Below are 19,301 nucleotides of genomic sequence, written 5' to 3'. Positions count from 1 at the left end.
GAAAGAAGAAAGCACTCAAAGAAGATGAGGATCCAGAAAATGAAAAAGATAAGAAGAAGGTACTCACGTGCGAGTCCAAAGAAGCTGATTTACAGTATTAATATTGTAAACCGGATTTTAATAAACTTTTGTGATGTAATACGGAGTAGAATTTAGTTAGATTTGGCAGACCCGATGATTCGACCCATGACCTGAAATTGATCCGACCTGACCCATATCCGACCCGAAAAGGGAGTTGACCCAATCTTGACCCGACACCCAAACTGACCCGACCTAAAGTTGATCCAAAGTGTTTGACCCGAACAGACCCGATATCCGAAATTGACCCGAACAGACCAGATACCCGAAATGTCCCGAACTAAAATTACCTTATAATTGAACCTAAAATGTCTTGTACCAAAAATAATTTAAATTGTTCATCTTCAACTGTAGCTAAGCTCATAACTGAATTGATAGTTTTTATTATAACATATACAACAACTAAATATATACTCCGCATAAAATTATTCATTTGAGCTTGATTCACAAATGAAACAATCCGAACATGACCCGACTAGATTTTGACCTGACCCGAATATGACCCGAACATACTTGACTCGTAATTGACCCGACCCAAACATACCCGACCCAAAATTGACCCGACCTGATACTTAACCCGAAGTTGACTCGAAACCCAAATCAATCCAACCCGACCCATACCCAACCCGAATGTTAGCTGACCCGACCTAAAAGTGACTCGGCCCAGACACGACCCGAATGACCCATTTGCCAATATTATGGTTGTGACTCTTGTTAGCATGACTAGGAAGTGTTCTCTTCACTTTAGGGCTCATCAGGATTGAGGAAAATGTGGTGTAATAATTATTAGAATAGACTTGACTTAGCTACATGGAATGGGTTAATTTGTAGGAAAATTTGTCAAAAATAACACCATCTTTCAGCGATCTTTCAAGAATAAAACGACCTTTGGATCATTTCAAAATAGAACGACCTTTGATACACACATGCCAAAAATAGAACAAAAAACCTGTAACCTGTTTTACAGGTTATATTTGATACATGTTACTTGTGATCGGTTAAAATATATTTTTATTTTAACATTTTTTTAATAATAATGATTTTTTAAAAAAACTTTTTAAAAAACCTAAAATTAAAAAAAAATAAATAAAACCGAAAAAAAGGAAAACCCCTTCACCTTAACAGCATCAACCCCACAAGGCCACAACCACCTGCCAGGGCTGCCACCACCACCGACGACCAGATATCCTTACCTGGCGGTACCAGCGTGACCACCCAGCCCGAGTGCCCGACCATCCAGCCCCTCCCCTTCCCCTGAACTACCTTCCTCCATCCTAAAACCCTTCTCCCTCCCTTCAAAAACCCCCCTCCCCTCAACGGCCGCCGGCCAAACCCTCTCCCCTGTGACAGCTTTTTTCTTTTGGTTCAGCTTAAAATCGTTAATGGCATAACAATTGTATTTCTAAAACTGCTATTACAATTAGCCCTTTAAAAAACCGCATTTTACTAATAACTGGTCTCTTTGCTTTCTTGGTTAAATTACAGGTTTTAGCCAAAAGCAGGAAAAAGAGCGATAACAATTACACTGACAAGTTCAAAGAGACCTCTTCTCAATAAAAAACAACAAGCCAGGTCTTTTCCCATTATTTTAAAAATATGCAAAACCGCTAATATTGTTAGTCGTTTTAATATAAAATCGTTGATGATATTAGTAATTTTAAGGTGAACCAAAGGCCAATCCTACGTGGATGGTACTTTGAGAATTTAGTTTTATTTCAACAATAAAGGGAAATAATCACTCGATCTAAAAATAAAATAAAGTATATACCATTTACAATCTCAATGTTACAAAAAAATCTACTTCCTTCGTTTATGGTTATTTGCAACAAAGGAATATTTTATATCTCACAAATAATACCCCTTTGTTGCAAATAACAATTAACGGAGGAAGTATATAAAGTATGAAATTTGAATTTCTTAGTTATAACAAAAAACAGATCTTAACGAATTTAGATCTATTGGATTATCTACAATTTTATCATCAAATACGAATAAAAATTTTAAAAGCGAAATTAAAAAGATTAAATCACCCACCACACCACCACGACACCTCCACACACCCTCCAAACTCCAAAACGTGGAGGTCATGTGTGTAGTTGCAACTATAGACAAACCTGATATCAAACGAACAATCCAACTGTTGAATCTGAAGACCTATGTGTCCCTGACGAGATGACCAATTTTTACCACGATTTAACAGCAAAAAATTTGGCAACAGACAATTTCGTGGAAGTTGTTCCAAAAAATTCTTAAGGCAATTCATCACCTCAAACCCTCTCGATCTACTTCTCTCTCTTGTTTCTTATTTTTGTGGATGAAAATTCTAACCTAATAGAAGAATGAGAAGAGGGAAAAATCAAATTATAGAAGAGCTAGCGAGAAGGGAGAGAAACAAATACTGAATAACTTGAAGTTACGAGTGAACTGAGAGAATGTATACGAGAGAGACAGAGGAGAATATGAGTGAGAGTGTGACATTTAATGCGAAGGGCGCAATGCCTAGTGAAGGAGTAAATGAGTGATATTGGTTAGGGTTTATTAATCTTTTATGACTGCTCTTTACATTTCGGATTCGATATCCTACACTTGATTTCCAGAAGGAATGAGAGATTGACACCAATGTTCTTCTACACACGTGATATCTAGAAGGAAGGAAAGATTGACACAAATTCAGTCATTTATTGATTATCTCACTAACCTATTACCAAGTCACTTCCATTGAAGAATAATTTAAAGAGCTGGTGTATAAAATTTGAATGCGTCATCTTCAAGATATGGAGTATACGTTAAAATTAGAGAAGAAAAATTTAAAGAGCTGGTGTATTACATTTGAATGCATCATCTTCAAGATATGGGGTATATGGTAAAATTAGAGAAAGTAATCATATGCACTGCACTACTTTCCCTTCGATTAGGTTTATATTCTATTTGAGTTTTTCTGGACAAGATCTTTAGTGAGATCATAAATTAAGCATATCTTAGGTGAAAGATTATACTGCTATTTTCTTCTCATAGCAATGATTATTTCCTTTTGGGTTTTTCTTTGAAAGATTTTTAAAGAGACAAATTAATTTAGTGTTTACATGAGGTAAACATTCAATTAACGACAATTTGAGAATAGTTTATAGTACTTACTTAGGTGACTAATATACCATAAACAGTAAAATATAATTAGAGTCATATCATGTATGAATGTTCAATGATATAATTTCCCCTATAAATGGTATGTATAGCATACTAATGAAAATCATAAGAAGAAATTGATATCAAAATTCATCTTCTACTTTTTTTTTTAAACAAATATTCCCTAGGGGTGCTAATCGAGTTGAGCAGCTCGCGAGCAATTCAAACTTGACCCGATTAAAGCTCAGTCAAAACTCGGCTCTAGTTGGCTCGATTCGAATTTGGCCCGACTTGAGATGTTAACGAGCACGAGTTGAGCAAGCTTTAACTCGACTCGATAAGTTCATGAGCAACTCGATAATATAATTTATTATTATATAATTTACAACGAAGTTACCATGTTTAAAATAATTTGACACAAAATAAGAGTTAATTATGTTAATAAAAAAGAAAAAGTAAATCTTTCATAACAAATAAATAAATAAAGAAAACTATATAAAGTGAACAAAAAAAAAGAAAACAGCCTATGACCAAAACCTAAACGAGCAGATCAGCCAAATCGTGAACTACTTAACTCGACTAGAAACTTTAACGTGCACAAATAGAGAAAGTTTTATTGACTCAAAATTTTAGCGAACATGAGGTGAATACATGTAAAAAGTTTTCGAGTCGAGTTGAGCACCCCTCAGCTCATAATCCACTCACTTGATTACCACCCTATCATTCCCTGACATCTTCATTATTTTCTCTTGATTCTTACATGACGTACGTATATGTCCATTATTTTTACTTAAATCTCCAATTTTGTTTGGGGGGTTGTTATTTAACGCCCACAAATTACTCAAAACGCCCGCAAAATTACAAAATAATTACGATATTAACCTTGACTCTATTTCTTACCCTCTTCAACTCTATTTGTTATCTTCCATCCCTTTCATAACTCTAACTCTCAAAACCGAGCTAAAGTAAACTCTACCACCACCGAACACCGCCACGGTTACCAGCATCAACACCACCGCCAGCACCACCAACACCCAACACCACTATCACCACCACCACCACCACCACCACCACCGCCACCACCACCAGCACCACCACTATCGCCACCCGGTTACATGTCGGAGGCGGAAAGCAGGGTGTCCACCCCGCCGGACCCACTTGGTGAGGTAAATTTTTAATTTTTCTCGCCGAAAATGTACAAAACCGCCCGAAAAAACCGGTTTGACCATGGTCAAAACGCCCAGGAAAAGCGATTTGACCATGGTCAAACCGCCTAGGAAAACCGGTTTACCGTGGTCAAACCGCTTTTTCTGGGCGTTTTGACCATGGTCAAACCGCTTTTTCTGGGCGTTTTGACCATGGTCAAACCGCTTTTCCTGGGCGTTTTGACCATGGTCAAACCGGTTTTCTAGGGCGGTTTTGTATTTTTTTTTTTAAAAAACTCTTTGCTTTAATTACTATTATTATTATTATTATTATTATTATTATTATTATTTCTATTATTATTATTATTACTATTATTATTATTACTATTATTATTATTATTTCTAATATTTTTATTATTATTATTTCTATTATTATTGTTATTATTTCTACTACTATTATTGTTATTTTTATGATAAGTAGAATTAAGTTGTGATCATTGTTGTGATTATTATGTTTTTTATTTCCATTATTATCATGGTTATTATGCTAAATTTCATGTTATTTCTTTGTTTAGGCGTCATTGCCGGATTATGGGGGTGATGGAGTTGACTACAGTGCAGTCTTTATAACGTCAACGATGTTCCCAACTTTTGAAGAGGCCTTTGAATGGGCTCAAAACATCTCTATTGGTTGCGGCTTTTTCCTTACAAAGTCTTCGTATAAGACACAACGAGATGGTCGGCCGGTCAAGTATCTGAAGTGCGATCGTGCCCATAGAAATACAGCCGAAGACAGGGATATGGAGAATGCTGTACGAAAAAACACAAAAAGAAAGGGTATCAAATGTCCTTTTCGGATCAAGATCACATGTGTGGTAGATGATCTTGGGTGGCAAATAATTCCTGTATCTGGTTTGCATGGCATGCACAACCACCCTATGATGGTTTATCGAGAGGGTCATAGACAAGTGAGTGGTTTAAGTCCGGCTGCGAAGCAATTGGTTCGACAAATGAGTTCAGCATGTGCAAAACCTAGTAACATAATGGCAGCTGTGAAAGATGCGTATCCCAATGAGAGCCCTAACATGAGGCACATCTATAATTTCAGAAGTCGTTTAAGGGTTGATGATAGTGAAGGGAGAGATGTCGTAAACCAGTTTCTTCACTTGGCCAACGAGCACAAATACGTTAGTTGGGTAGCTGCTGACCCCGACACACGTGTTGTCACCCATGCCTTTATGGCACATCCAGAGATGGCGAATATGTTGCGGACTTATCCACATGTCATAGGGATGGATTCCACATACCGAAGAGTGTAACAAAGAAAGCCATGAACTGAACGTCGGGAACCCGATCCAACAACTTGCACCGCTCATAAATGGTAGTCACCGCAACAGCACCGTTTTCCCAAACTGCTCTTGGTTTCACCAACAGCTCATCCCTACTCAACCCCAGCAACTCCTGAAAATCAGCCTGGAGAGACGCACTGTCGCTGACCATGTCCACCAAGTCCCCGTCAACGGGGATCCCAAGAATGTAAGCGACGTCGTGTAGCATGATGGTCATCTCACCAAAAGGGAGGTGAAAAGTGTTCGTATCCGGCTGCCACCGTTCAACGAACGCAGAGATCAGAGGCCAATCAATGTGGGAATGCATGATAGACGGCAAGTGTCGTAGTCCAGTGACACTAACGCGCTCACGTAAATCAGCACTCAACTCTGTCTCCCACTCCTGCAGCGACTTGCACCACTGAATCCTACTGTGGCACCTCAACGGCTCACGATCCTGTCCGATCCAAATACGTGACGCAATATGAGCCGCGTAGCTGGGAATAAGACTCCCATCAACTGGACCCCCCGGCATCGCCTCCTGAACAAGCCAAGTAGTATCCGCGTCTCGAGCAGCACGAGACCTACGAGTACGGCCAGTGCTCGTACTCGCACTACTAGAAGCCACAAACCTCCCTCCTCTACCTTGCATGACGAAAACCCCTGATGGCGCCTCCTCGTGCTCGCCTCCTGCGGAAGTCGAGGCATCCTCCATGTAGTCATGATCAGGATCATAATCGTACATGTCATCATCCGCCGCTCGAGAAGCTGCCCTCTCCCTCCTAACAGAAGCATCAACACCTCGAGATCGTGTATGTCGAGGACCTGATCCTTCGACATGTGTGAACTCGATGTTTAACCTCCTCATGTTTCGTGGCTGTCATTTAATTAATAAATGTAATTGGTATACGATTCAATAAATTTAATATATATAGAAATATAAATGCAATTACTTTTTTTTATCTAATTTCCTAAATATAATGCTATTAATATATAAACTAAAATTTACCAAATATATTAATTAAACTCAACGTAAAATATAAAACTATACTAGTTGATTATCTAAACATACACCTAATTATTTTAAAATTCAAATACACAAATACATTATTTTATTTCTAAACATAAATTTAATAAAGCTACACATATAAAAAAACAAACATATACAATATCATTTTTTTCCTAAACATATAATTAATAAAGCTAAACATATACGAACATATTATTTAATTTCTTATACATAAAACGTGAACTTAAATTAAACAAATATATATTATTAATATTTTTTTAAATTATACATAAAACGTGAACTTCAAATAAATATTTTTTTTTTACTAAACAAATATTAAAATTAATCTAAACAATTAATAAACAAATATATTATTAGTATAAATTTAAATTACAAAAAAATTAATAATTTAAATTCCAGTGCTCAAGATATCCGGTTTGACCATGGTCAAACCGCCCAGTGAAAACGGTTGACCGTGGCCAAACCGGATATCCTGGGCGGTTTGACCATGGTCAAAACGCCCATGAAATCCGTTTCGACCACGGTCAAACCGCCCAGGGAATCCGGTTTGGCCACGGTCAACCGTTTTCACTGGGCGGTTTGACCATGGTCAAACCGGATATCTTGAGCGGTTTGACCATGGGTAAACCGCCTATTTTGGGCGATTCGGTCAAGCGTTAAAAAAAACCGAACCTGCTCCTCCGGCACGCCGTCTTCCTCCCTCGACCGTCCGACGTTCTTCGTCCTCGGCATCTTGGCGGTTCTCCGGTGGTGTTTTTGGGTGCTTGTGGTGGTGGTGGTAAGGGGGTTGGGTGTTGGTGAAAGTGGTGGTGGTTTTTTGTTTTTTTGGTTTGAAGGGAGTTGAAGAGAATGGTTTAGGGTAGAGTGGTTCAAGGGTAGAGTGGTAATTTCGTTGTAATTTTGCGGGCGTTTTGAGTAATTTGCGGGCGTCAAATAGCAGTTCGATTTTGTTTGTCATGAATCTTTCATAGTCAACTGAGAAAAACCAAACAAAATAAAACATTTTTCTAAACAAAGTTCCTACCAACTTAGCAACGACCAAACAACCTTTTTACCGGCTATTCCCAGTCACCTTCTCCATCACGTGCCTCTCATATGATCCTCCCAGTTTCTCCCCGAAAATAAAAAGAAAAATAAATAAAAAGTAAAAAATTTGCTGTTACGAGAGAACAAAGTCAAGTATTTTTACGGAGTACTGCTTCAAAAAAAAAAAAAAACAACAATAAAAATCGAAAACCCAAAACCAAAAAAAAAAAAAAAAGGAAAAAGAAAAAACGAAAGTAACGTTTGCTCTTCTGGTTCGAAAAGGTCACACAGAGGAGAGAGAAAGTGAAGGCAAATTTTTGCTTCAAATTCTCACTTTTTTTTTTATTTTTGTATTTTTTCATTGATTTATACAAATAATTTTCAATTCAGTGTTGTGTCAGCTTTAGATTTCGGGAGCGTATAGTTGAAGAAGAGATTTGGGGATTTTTTTGAGCCAGAGTTAGGGTTTTCGGTGAGTATTTTTGTTAAATTTTTATGTTATATTGCGTTTATTTCATGATTTTGCAATAATTCTCTTTTAATCTTTGCTTTGTTTCTTATTTTTGGATTTTTAATTTTATTTTATAGTATATGTTTGATGTTTGTTGCAATTTATTTATTTTTGCTTCTGGGTAGTATTAATGGAGTTGTGAATTTCTGGGTTGTTATTGTTGTATGATTATTTATTTAATATATATTGATTGGTATTTGTTGTAGCAAACTCGAGGAATTTGATTTTAGGGTTGTTGTAAAGATACAATCACCTTTTATTTGATTTTCGGGTTTTGAATTTGCGCTGAACTTGTTATTGGTGATTTGGGTGTGGAATGTCGCGCAATTTGATCATTTAGAGGTTGATTTGGGTATGTTTTGTGCACTTTGTACTGTAGCTCTGAACTGGGATATTGAATTTTCTGCCATACTTGTGGTGGGCACTGTTCATTTGATTAGCCATTATGGCAGTTTAGCTTTTGTTTTATGGAACTTCATTGTTAGGTGGAAATTTCGAAACGTTTGTTACTAATTTGATGGTGAGTATAGATGTTAAGTTCCTGATCTTTGCAGCTCATCCATGTAGAATAGCTTCTGTATTCTTGATTGCCTTGTAAGTTGTAACGGTGATTATGGTTTGCATTGCTTCTACACTAGGGTTTCTTTGTTATGTTTTTGTGACTGTAACTATCAGTCTTGTTGTGATTGGCATTACAGTGCCTCGTTGTCTTCGATGTAACTGGTTTTCCTTATGTTACAGTTAACAAGAATTTATTAAAGCCTTCTCGTAACACGTGCTGTAACTGCTGTCTTTTCCTGTTTAGTGTTAGTTTCAGTTAATAGAGTTCTGGATATTAATACCCCTTTCAGGATTTAGTTTCTGAAAAGGACTCTTTTTTTGGATAAGCATTTGTTTTCTGAAGCTAATACCCTTAACTGGTATTCATCACAAATCTCTCTTTTTTCGGGATTATTTTCCTTGGTCGGACCAGCACAACTGGTGATTTCTGACAAGTCGGTTATGTGTTTCAACTTAATATTCCTTTTTTATCTATCGATATTTTATTTGTCTCAAAAGGAAACGATTCTGGTGCGAGTGCGTGACTGATTGTGTGGCAACCAACTAAATTTTTGTACTGTAGTTGATGACCCTCAGTTGTTAGTTATAATGTTCAACAAAGGAACTAACACAAACTTTAGGTGGCTTCCTGGTAGACATTTTTTATGCTCAAGTCAATAGCGAATTACATATATGTACAATATATAGAGCTTCTTGGGTCAATGTATGCGATGGTGAGGATTGTATATTATGGCCTCATGATGGATTATTCACCTTTTGAAATGGTTGTTTCCGAGACTAATGGGCCTTGTGTTAAAATTTGGCTTCTGAGTCTTTTATGGGGATGGGGTTTAAGACATCAAGTCTTAATTTAGTAGTTGTTTGGCATAGGACCAGTATTGATGGGCACTCCGCATTTGGAACCCTTACTTTTAATCTCTGTTGATTTTCTGATATGCAAAGAGCAGAAATGGTGGAATAGTTATAACAAATGTCAAGATATGATAATGAGAGTCAAGTGAGCTTGTATTAAAAATGTAAGCTAGTTATGTTTATGCATTATTAGGATATTGATGGAAGGTCAACTATATATCTTGCACGGTCTTAACTTGGATTTTCAGTTTGATCTACTCTGAAGAGCCCCAAAAAACAGTGCTTCAGTGCTTAGGCCAGAAATTTTAGTTAGGAAAACAAATTTAAAGACTTGGCTTTTGCTTCGGTGTTTGGGTTTGTGGAAATCATTTAGGCAATATATGGAAAGGTGGTTTATATGCTTGATATTATTGAAAATACATACTGTCTGGGTTTGAGGAAGCCTAACATAGAAATTTTGATATCTTTTGGGAAGGAGGTAGTACTATTTATATTTTTTTTCTGTTAATGACCTTGTTTATTGGGAGTGAATATTTCTCCCTTTGGTGACAATATAGCTTTACGAGAATTTTTTATAGATATAACATACCGACTGATTGGTTACACCTGTCATATGTATATTTTAAGGGTTTATTTTGGCGACTATTGGCACTGTTGTACTGAGATTTAGTTACCGTTCTGCATGTATTGTTGGTACGTGTGGCAGATTTTTTTATTTTTTTTATTTTTTTAATTTTTTGGTATGCACTTTTTTTACCGTCTTTTCTCAATCCTTTCTCTTACATTGTCGATTCAATATATCCGTGGACTTCTAACTGTCTTTAAAGCACATACATGTTAGCATGCTAGCATAATTGAGTAACTTATGTGCTTTTATGACCAGATTTATCAAGTCCTGCTTCCTGAAGTCCTTAAAAGCATTATAACACTTCTAGCCTTAATTGGGACAGTAGAGTATGTAGCTACTGTTTGGACCTTATTCACGTCATGATATTGTGATTATATGTCTAAACTCACCTTTTTCAGACCTTCAGTTGTTAACCCTTGCACTTTAAGTCTTAACTAGCCTCCGCCTCCGCTGTTTTCCTTTGAAAAACAGAATGTACTCCGTAGATGATTAATTCCTGGGTTTCCAGTTGTCAATTTGTCACCTAGGCAGTTAAGTGGGACTCAAGAGTCTGTGAGTAGCTCTTTGTTGTGTGGTGTATCTGCCCCTGAAAGAGATCTTTGTAGAGCAAGCTCCTTTTAATGCAAATATCTGTGTACTTTTCTTTCAATCTCAACAATTTCCTGTTTTTTTTTATTCTATATAGGTGACTGATTCAACATTGTTGGGAAGCTGGACTTCTCTGCAGAATTGTTTGGTGGCACTCTCCCTTTGAATGATGAGTATAAATCTAGTATCATCAGGGTATTTGTATGAAGTTTGGAAGCATTTAAGTGGAATGTGAGCATTATGACACTTGAAGACTTCTTTACCTTGACTGAGATGAAAGATGGGTTCACAGCCCCTGCTCGTGTTGAGGAATTGATTACTGCTATGCAGAAGAAAAAAGATTCTTCAGTGAAGAGTGTTGGTGATTCTACAAGGCAGTGGGCTGCTGTTGCGGGCACAATAGCAGCTACAGAGAACAAAGAATGTCTTGATCTTTTCATCCAGTTAAATGGGCTTTGGTTTATTGATAGGTGGCTAAAGGACGCTCAAGCATTTCCTGACGAAGCGAGTGATTGCTTCGTGGAAGAGGCTATCTCAGCACTGTTGCAAGCGGTTGAGAAACTTCAGGTAGACAATGAGAAGTTGGCTTCATCAGGAATATGTGTTACTGTCAAAAGTCTTTTCAACTATAAAAGCCCTAGAGTTCAAGATAAAGCAAGAGCTCTCTTTGATAGTTGGAGATCTAAGGATGTTGATCTCAAAAGTATGGATGTAGAGAAGGCCCCAGTTTATAATGATCCGAAGTTAGATAATCAAAATGATCCAAAGTTAGATAATCAAAATGATCCAAAGGTAGATACTCAATATAATCCAAAGGTAGTTGATCAAGATCTTGAACCTCAGTTCACTGCAAATAATGGCTCCCCAGCAAGATCTTCTGGCAATCAGAAGGTTGAAGGTGCTGAAGGGGGGAAAGTTGAATTGTCTAATGATAAGGATAATTTTCAGATGATTTCTAATCATGAAGTTTCTAACACTGGATGCCCTGATATGTCTGCCAAGCTAGAATTGACCGATGGTGATCTTGTCAGGGAAGAAGTATGCCCATCTGATGGAATATTGGGTTCGGAATCCATTACATTGTCGAAACAAAGCAAAGATGGGCTTATTTCTGAGGCTTTGAAGCCTGAACCTCTGGGTGAAGATCATAAGCTTGAAAGTAAGAATGAGTTGCCTGATAGATCTGGTGATATGAAGGTTACTTCTGCCTTTGATGTTTCTGATAGCAAAGATATATCTTCAGAAAATGATGCTAAGGCCGCTGAGGAAGCTGTTGTTAAATCTGATATTGGAGCATGTGATGTCAAAAATGAATCACCGATGAAAGTGACGCCTTCATGCGATACAGATAGGCCTGTTGAGGAGTCAAGCAATGTGATGGATGATAGTGAGCAAAATGCTTTGGAGCAAGGTGATGGTTCTGCGTTGAAGGAATCCAAGAATCAAACATCAACTCTCTCCAGACTGGATGATCTTGATGACCATTCTGAGCTTAAAAGGTATCGCCAAAGTGAGAGGAGATATCTTGGCAGCAGTTGTGAATTTGCAAGATTAACAAAAAACAGCAAAACTACTGATATCATTAGGCAGACACAAAATATGGACCTTGAGAATGGCACTGTTGATGCTCTAGAAGTTGCTCGGCTTGTTGCCAAAGAAGTAGAGAGAGAAGTAGTTGGTTTTTATGAGCAATCTGGTAGCTCTGCCTCTTCTTCTTCATCATCATCATCATCTTCTTCATCATCCTTCTCTTCTTCTTCTGACAGAGTATCAAGAGGTGGTGGTAACCCACAGGATAGCCTGAAGTCTATAAATGCAGAGCAAGACTTGCAGATAGATGGCCCGGCGAACCAGTTATTAGCAACAGAAAACACCCCTGATGCTTCTGGAAAGGTTCCTGTCATGTCTTTGACTAATGTAGAGACAAATCCTACAAACCACACTCAAGATGTGGAGTCCTCCTTAGTGACTGATGTTGCACGGGAACCCGAGAGCATTGCAGAGAAAAACATCTGGGAATTTGATCTCAATCAGGAATTCTCGTCTGAGGATGCTGATCATCAGCTCGATACAAGCTCAAACCCTGTATCAGTTGTTTCTGCATCCAGAGCTGTTGTTGCTTCTGGAATGCGAGCAGGCCCTCTTCAATTTGAGGGAAGTCTTGGCTGGAAAGGATCTGCAGCAACAAGTGCATTTCGACCAGCATCTCCTCGTCGGGCCTCTGATAGTGACAAGGCTCTCTCTGGTGGGGGCACTAGCAGCGGTTCAAGGCAGAGGCAAGATTTTCTTGATTTTGATTTGAATGTTGCTGAACGCGGAGATGATAAAATTGTTAATCCAGTGCTGGGTAAACCAAAACAGTTATTACCTAGCCTGCCTTCAGGTGAATCGTCAGTTGAATTAAGTCCCAAAAGATCTCAGAGGCTCAAATTGGACCTCAACCAAACAGAGGATGATGGGGGTCTTCCAGCATGCGATTGGAAAATGGGTGGACTTGTATTTCAACCTCAAGTCTGCCAGCGAAGTCCATCGCCTGCTTCCTCTTCATCATGTATGCAGCCTTCAATGAGGAACTTTGACTTAAATGACAACATTTTCAATTGCAATGATTCGTCGGACCAACCTGTCATTCTTGGCGAGTCTTCTCGTAAGGTCAACCCATGTATGGGACCACCGGATGACACAGTTATTTCGATTATGGGAACAAAGGTCAAGAGGAATGCATTTCCTCCTCAAACTCCATTGCCTTTTCTGAATGGAAGGGCACCGGAGCCTGTTATGGATGCTAGCTTGTTAAGAGGAGGACCGTTGATGGGGTTGGGACCTGCAGTTCCTTATCCACAGTCTGTCTATGGGTATAATGGGCTTGCCATGGGCTCTGCTGTTTCTCTCGCATCAGCACAGATTTACAGACCTGGTGGCCCAATTCCATATGTTTTTGATTCAAGGGGAGCCCCTTTTCTACCTCAAATGATGGGCTCTGCTTCAAATGTTCCATCTACCTACTGCCAGTCACCGTTGGTCATGAACATGATGAGTGCGACTCCTGGTCCTACCCATGCTAGTCCTTTGCGCCCTAGTTTTGATTTGAACTCTGGGTTTGGTAATGCTGTTGAAGCTGGAAACCCTGATTCTTCATTTTTTAGGCCACTCTTCTTCCCCCATGTCCAGAGTAGGCCGTCAGAAGAGCAGCTGAGAGAGAATTTCAGACCAATGGGTTCTGGGAACAGTGGTGGAAAACGAAAGGAGCCTGATAGCGGATGGGAGCTTTATCCCACTAACTACAAACATCAACAACCGCCACATTTGTAGAAAGATTGTCGCTTGTTCAGGGTCTCTGTCTTTGGTTTTTGGCCTAACAACTGAAGAAAGCTTTACTGATGCATAACATCAGCCTGAGAGAGTAGGAGGGTTGGGATTTAGCTTTAAAATACTGAATAAAGTCCGGAGACGATTGGGCTTGATAGTGATTCATGGGGTCAACAGCTAGAGGAGAGGAATTACCGAATTAGGTTGATTGATTTATTTTTACTTTCCATATTTTTCCCTTTTTTTTACTTTAATTGTTTCATATAAGGCCATTGCAAGAATAGAAACATTTGGTACATTTAGCTGTAATGTCTCACCCATACATAGAAATCAAAAGATTTGTTCCTTTTACATTTTTGTCTTGTGTAAGAATTATGTCTTTAAGATTGACGTCAACTATAGTTACATTAATTTACATAGAATCACTTGATTATCAACTTATATTAAATTGTTTATATCAAGCTTGTACTGTATTTAACTATTTATTATTGAATACTTCATATACTCTAATTTCCCAATTTGCCCTAGTTCTTGATTACAATCCTAATGATCTACTCCCTCCGTAGTATAAAGTTTTTCCTAGGCCCCGCTTGAATTTAAGGGAATAGTTGAGGGGTAAATGGATAAAAAGGGACTAGTTTACAACAGGTTTGGCACTAGAGAAGTTTATTCTTGTGTTCGGTATTATTCCTAATTTCACAATTATTCCTTTTCTTAAAAATTAGTAAATGTGATTAGTCCCAATAAAATCTTGAAAGCTAAATCTAATTACCAAACAAGAAATATATCCCAAATTATTAAACACAGACAAGGCAAACATCCAAAAATTTTTATTTTCACCCATTTATCAACAAATCACATAAAAATACTTTTTGAAAACTTAGATGATTGAATATACACTACATAAAAATCTGAAAAATTCTCGTCAAAGAGAGAGAGAGAGAGAGAGAGAGCATTAATCGATCGGGGGGCATGAACAAAAAAAAAAAAAGTTGAAATTCAAAATTGGAAAAAAAAATGAAGATAACGAAAGGTAAAAATTGCAATAAAAAAGAATCAAAAAAATTTGATTTTGAAAAAAGTGAATATTGTTTTTTATAACCGTAAACTAACATTAAAATTGCAGTAAATATATAATAATGAAAATTGAAGTTCACAAATTATAGAAGAAATAAATTATCATAAATCATACCAGATCTAAAAGTAAATTCGAACTTAGATTGCAATTAAGGAAGAAGAAAGAGAATCTGGGAAGAATAGAGAGACTAGATTAGACAACATTTTTTTATTGGGTAATTGTTACTCTAGGAGTCTAGGGGGGCCTGGGTAATATATTACCCTCATTTGAAGGTAGTTTTTTTCAGGCCCAATATATTAAACTCAATCCAGGCAAATGGTGAAAGCCCATAATTAATTTCCCTTTAATTTTTACACCCCATTTCCCTCAATCCAGGCGGGGCCTTATTGTGAATTTTCACGGGAGCTAAGAAAGCTTAGGCATTACAGAGTCGCAATTTCTTTGTATTGTGGTACACTAATGTGTACTTTTATTGAAAAGTATGCAAATCAATGTAGAATGGAGATAAAGCAATAAACAATTTTTTTTTTTTTTTGTATCTAAATCTTTGAATTAAAAAGGGGAAATGCTCGATACTTAAGTGTAAAAAAAGAACTTGTAAACCACAAATAATACTAAGTAGATTGAAGCTGAAATATTGGAACTTTGGGAGGCAATGTTGGGTGACAATAAACAAAGATGACATTCTAAATGACATTCTAACAAATGCATATCTGGGGTATTATTGGGAATTTGGGATTTCGCAAATGAATTTAGAGTTGTACCATTGAACATTTTAATGGTACTATATTTGGTCGTAGACTTGTAGTGGTACTAAATACATTCTCATTAGTACTAAAAAAAATCAATAGTATTCTATAAGCTCTCAAATCCCAATGATACAATTAGAGTGTGGTCCTCATCACTTATTCTATCTCTTTACACGTGAATGAAAGTCTGATAGAAAGTAAGTGGGTTCTACACCACCTACCTCTCTCTTCCGTTTACTTTTATTATTTTAAAAATATATGATGATAAGCATTTGTAAATGCATACTCGATATCATATATTCATTAGTACTTCCCTCGGCAAACATGGGGCATTTATCGGGTAATGGAAATTTAAGTGGAATTATTTTGGGTGAGTGCCAAGTTGAGCATCACAACAAAAAACGGCATTTGTCATCATTCTATGTAGTGGGGCTTAGGAAAGAAACATAAAATCATGTAGTATCAGGAATGCAACAAGACATGTAAATCATATAGTACCAGAAATGTAACATATTTTTTACACGATTGAGAAGTGGCCTTGTCCATCATGCAAAATCATGAGTAACAACAAATGACGGAGAAGACCATTTCTACATATGTAGCTATAAGCAATCCTGATAATTTGAAGCACCAGAAATGTAACATATTTTTTACATGATGGAGAAGTGGCCTTGTCCATCATGCAAAATCATGAGTAACAACAAATGATGGAGAAGACCATTTCTATATATGTAGCTATAAGAAATCCTGATAATTTGAAGCAAATATCATTACTTCATATAAAAATATGGGGAAAAAACCTTGAAATTGAATTGCATAAACACAAATTGATAGTAGGAAAAAAAAAAAAGTACAAAAGTAAACAAGAAATCGACATAAAATGAGTTGGAACCTTCACCAAGAAAAAAAAATTCCTCATTTTATGTTATTCCCTCCATTTTAAAATATTTGCTCCATTTCTCCATGCGCGGAGTTTTAGGAGAAATTGGAGGAAGTAATAAAATATGGAGATAGTGGGATAGGTGGAAAAATAAAAAATTGTCTCCCTCCGTCCCATAATTACAGACAAATATACTATTTTGGGTGTCCCAAAATGTTCCTCCTATTACTCCCTCCGTCCCCAAAAATTCGACCCATTTGGGTTGATTTGACGGTTATTAAGAAACTTAAATAAAAAGAAGGGGAATGTTATATGTATATATAAGCATTTAATAAACTCTTGAAAATGGTGTAAATTATGAATTCATGACAAAAACACGCGTAAATCAGTGTAATTTGTGTTTATATTTTCATGATTTTCTAACTTTACACAGTTTTCTAGTGCATTTTAATGCTTATATGTAGCCCTAAGGGCTATGTATAACATTTTTCTTAAAAATATATTGGATATATAATTTTACATGGGATTTGTAAAAAAGTAGAGAGATAAAGTATTAAAAATACATGAAAAAACAAAATTTTACTCCCTCCGTCCCTAAATTACATTCCTCTTTGGAAATTTACACGAGAATTAAGAAGGGAAGAATAAGACAAATAACAATAATTAGATAATGCAATGGGAGGTACAAAGATAGATTAGTTATTACTCATGACATGTCATCAATCCTTTGCAAAAAAAAAAGGACCAATCACATGCTCCTAATTGAAAATTTTTAACCAATCATATTCATTGTAATTTTGCACAATGATTATGAGTGAGATTAGCTAGGTAAGCATGAGTGAGAAAGCATTAAATATAAAACAGAAAATGTAATACCCCGTATTTATAAAAATATTATAAATGAATTTTTATTTTATTTATAATATTTATGTGTGTTTTTCCGGGATTTAAGTTTTAAAGTTCCAAATTATTTTTGGGTTGATAATTGATTTTGTTCTAAAATGATTTTTAATTGTCCATTCTACAATTTATGCCATACATATTAAACAAAGCTAGCCCATTTCATTATCTAATTGGCCCATTATTTTTTTTATAAGGCCCAATCTTAAAACTAACTCTACACCACTCTCTCTCCTATAAATACCCCATACATCCCCAAATTTTTTCCCCACACAAAAGATTAGTCTAATTTTCTTTCTCCTTTATTTTATTTCTTTTATTTTTATTTTTCTTTTCCTTTCCTTTTTCTTTTTCTCTTTTTTTTTCTTTCTTTTCTTTCTTTCTTTTTTCCTCCTCTCCTACGTGAGGAATTCCTCACTCACACCCACCTCCAACTGCCGCATGCTGCTGGCCGGACTGCCGCCCTTCGCCGCCGCCGGCGACCCACCGTGGGCCTAGCCGTGGCCCACCTCGCTGCCCCCTTTCCTCCTCCTTTATTTTCTTATTTTTGTTTAATCTTCATATAATTAGTTTTGGGTTTTGATTTCTTAGTGTAAAGATTATATTTTTAGTATTAAAATCATGTTTTTGATAGCTTAAACTTATAAATTTCAGATTTTGTTTATGTTATAATTTTCAGATTTTATAATTTATAAACCTAGGGTTTCAATTTAATCAAATTGGGATTTTAGGGTTCTAATGACTAATTAATTTGGGGCTTTTGTTCCTAGTCAATTTCTAATGATTAATTAACCATAAAAACATGTTTTTAATGAAGTTTTAAGGACTTTTAATGTAAATTATATTGCTGGAAATTTTTGTAAGTATTAATTTGTGATTATTGGTTGTTGTTTTTAGGAAGTGATTTTTTCTAGGAGACTTTTAATTAATTAAAAGTGGCGCAAAGGATTGTTTATAAGAGGTACGTACATGTCTACTTCGTTGTAAGTAGTATCATGTTTAGGTACCAAAAGGAAAGAACTTAGTTTCATGATTAGAGAACACTTGGATGGAAATTGTTTGGTTATATATTTAATTAATTCATGTATTTATGTTATGAGGCATATTTTGGTGAATTAATTATTCTTGTATGGAATTATGAATGCAAGTGTGTTGAATTATATTGGATTAATTGTTTGTATGGAATGTTGATACAAACATATTTTATTGGATTGGTTTGTTAACCATATTTGGATTATTAAAGGATTGGAATTGAATGGTTCAAGTGGAATGAATTTATTAATTATTTCATAATGTTATTATTTATTTATTTATTACTCAATCATGACTTGTTAGTATGTTGAGTAAAGGTGGTTTATTAAGCCGAAATGGCTAGGTGGGTTGACTATGTTCAACAATTTTGGATAATTTGGAAGTTTAATGGAATTAAAGGTCGATTTGCGTTGTGATCACCATTGTCCTAAATAAGATTAAAAATGAATTGATGTATGATTGTTATGTATGGTCTTCTTGATT

General features: G+C 36.3%; 2 protein-coding genes across 2 annotated transcripts; both read left to right on the top strand.

Moving 5' to 3' along the window:
* Window positions 1-4,259: 4,259 nt before the first annotated feature.
* Window positions 4,260-5,538, top strand: LOC145613991 (uncharacterized). Its single transcript, XM_081669007.1, has 3 exons — window positions 4,260-4,367; window positions 4,922-5,436; window positions 5,484-5,538. Exons 1-3 carry the CDS (start codon window positions 4,317-4,319, stop codon window positions 5,536-5,538), a joined length of 621 nt encoding a protein of 206 aa, XP_081525133.1. The 5' UTR covers window positions 4,260-4,316.
* A 2,382-nt stretch (window positions 5,539-7,920) lies between these two features.
* On the top strand, window positions 7,921-14,532 carry LOC145614983 (uncharacterized). Its single transcript, XM_081670063.1, has 2 exons — window positions 7,921-8,202; window positions 10,968-14,532. The coding sequence occupies exon 2, from the start codon at window positions 11,111-11,113 to the stop codon at window positions 14,180-14,182; it is 3,072 nt and encodes a 1,023-aa protein (XP_081526189.1). The 5' UTR covers window positions 7,921-8,202; window positions 10,968-11,110; the 3' UTR covers window positions 14,183-14,532.
* The last annotated feature ends 4,769 nt before the right edge of the window (window positions 14,533-19,301 follow it).

Source organism: Chenopodium album, chromosome 25 (assembly GCF_948465745.1).
Source record: "Chenopodium album chromosome 25, dcCheAlbu1.1, whole genome shotgun sequence".
NCBI classification, from domain to species: Eukaryota; Viridiplantae; Streptophyta; class Magnoliopsida; order Caryophyllales; family Amaranthaceae; genus Chenopodium; species Chenopodium album.
This window is presented reverse-complemented; position numbering and strand designations above follow the sequence as displayed.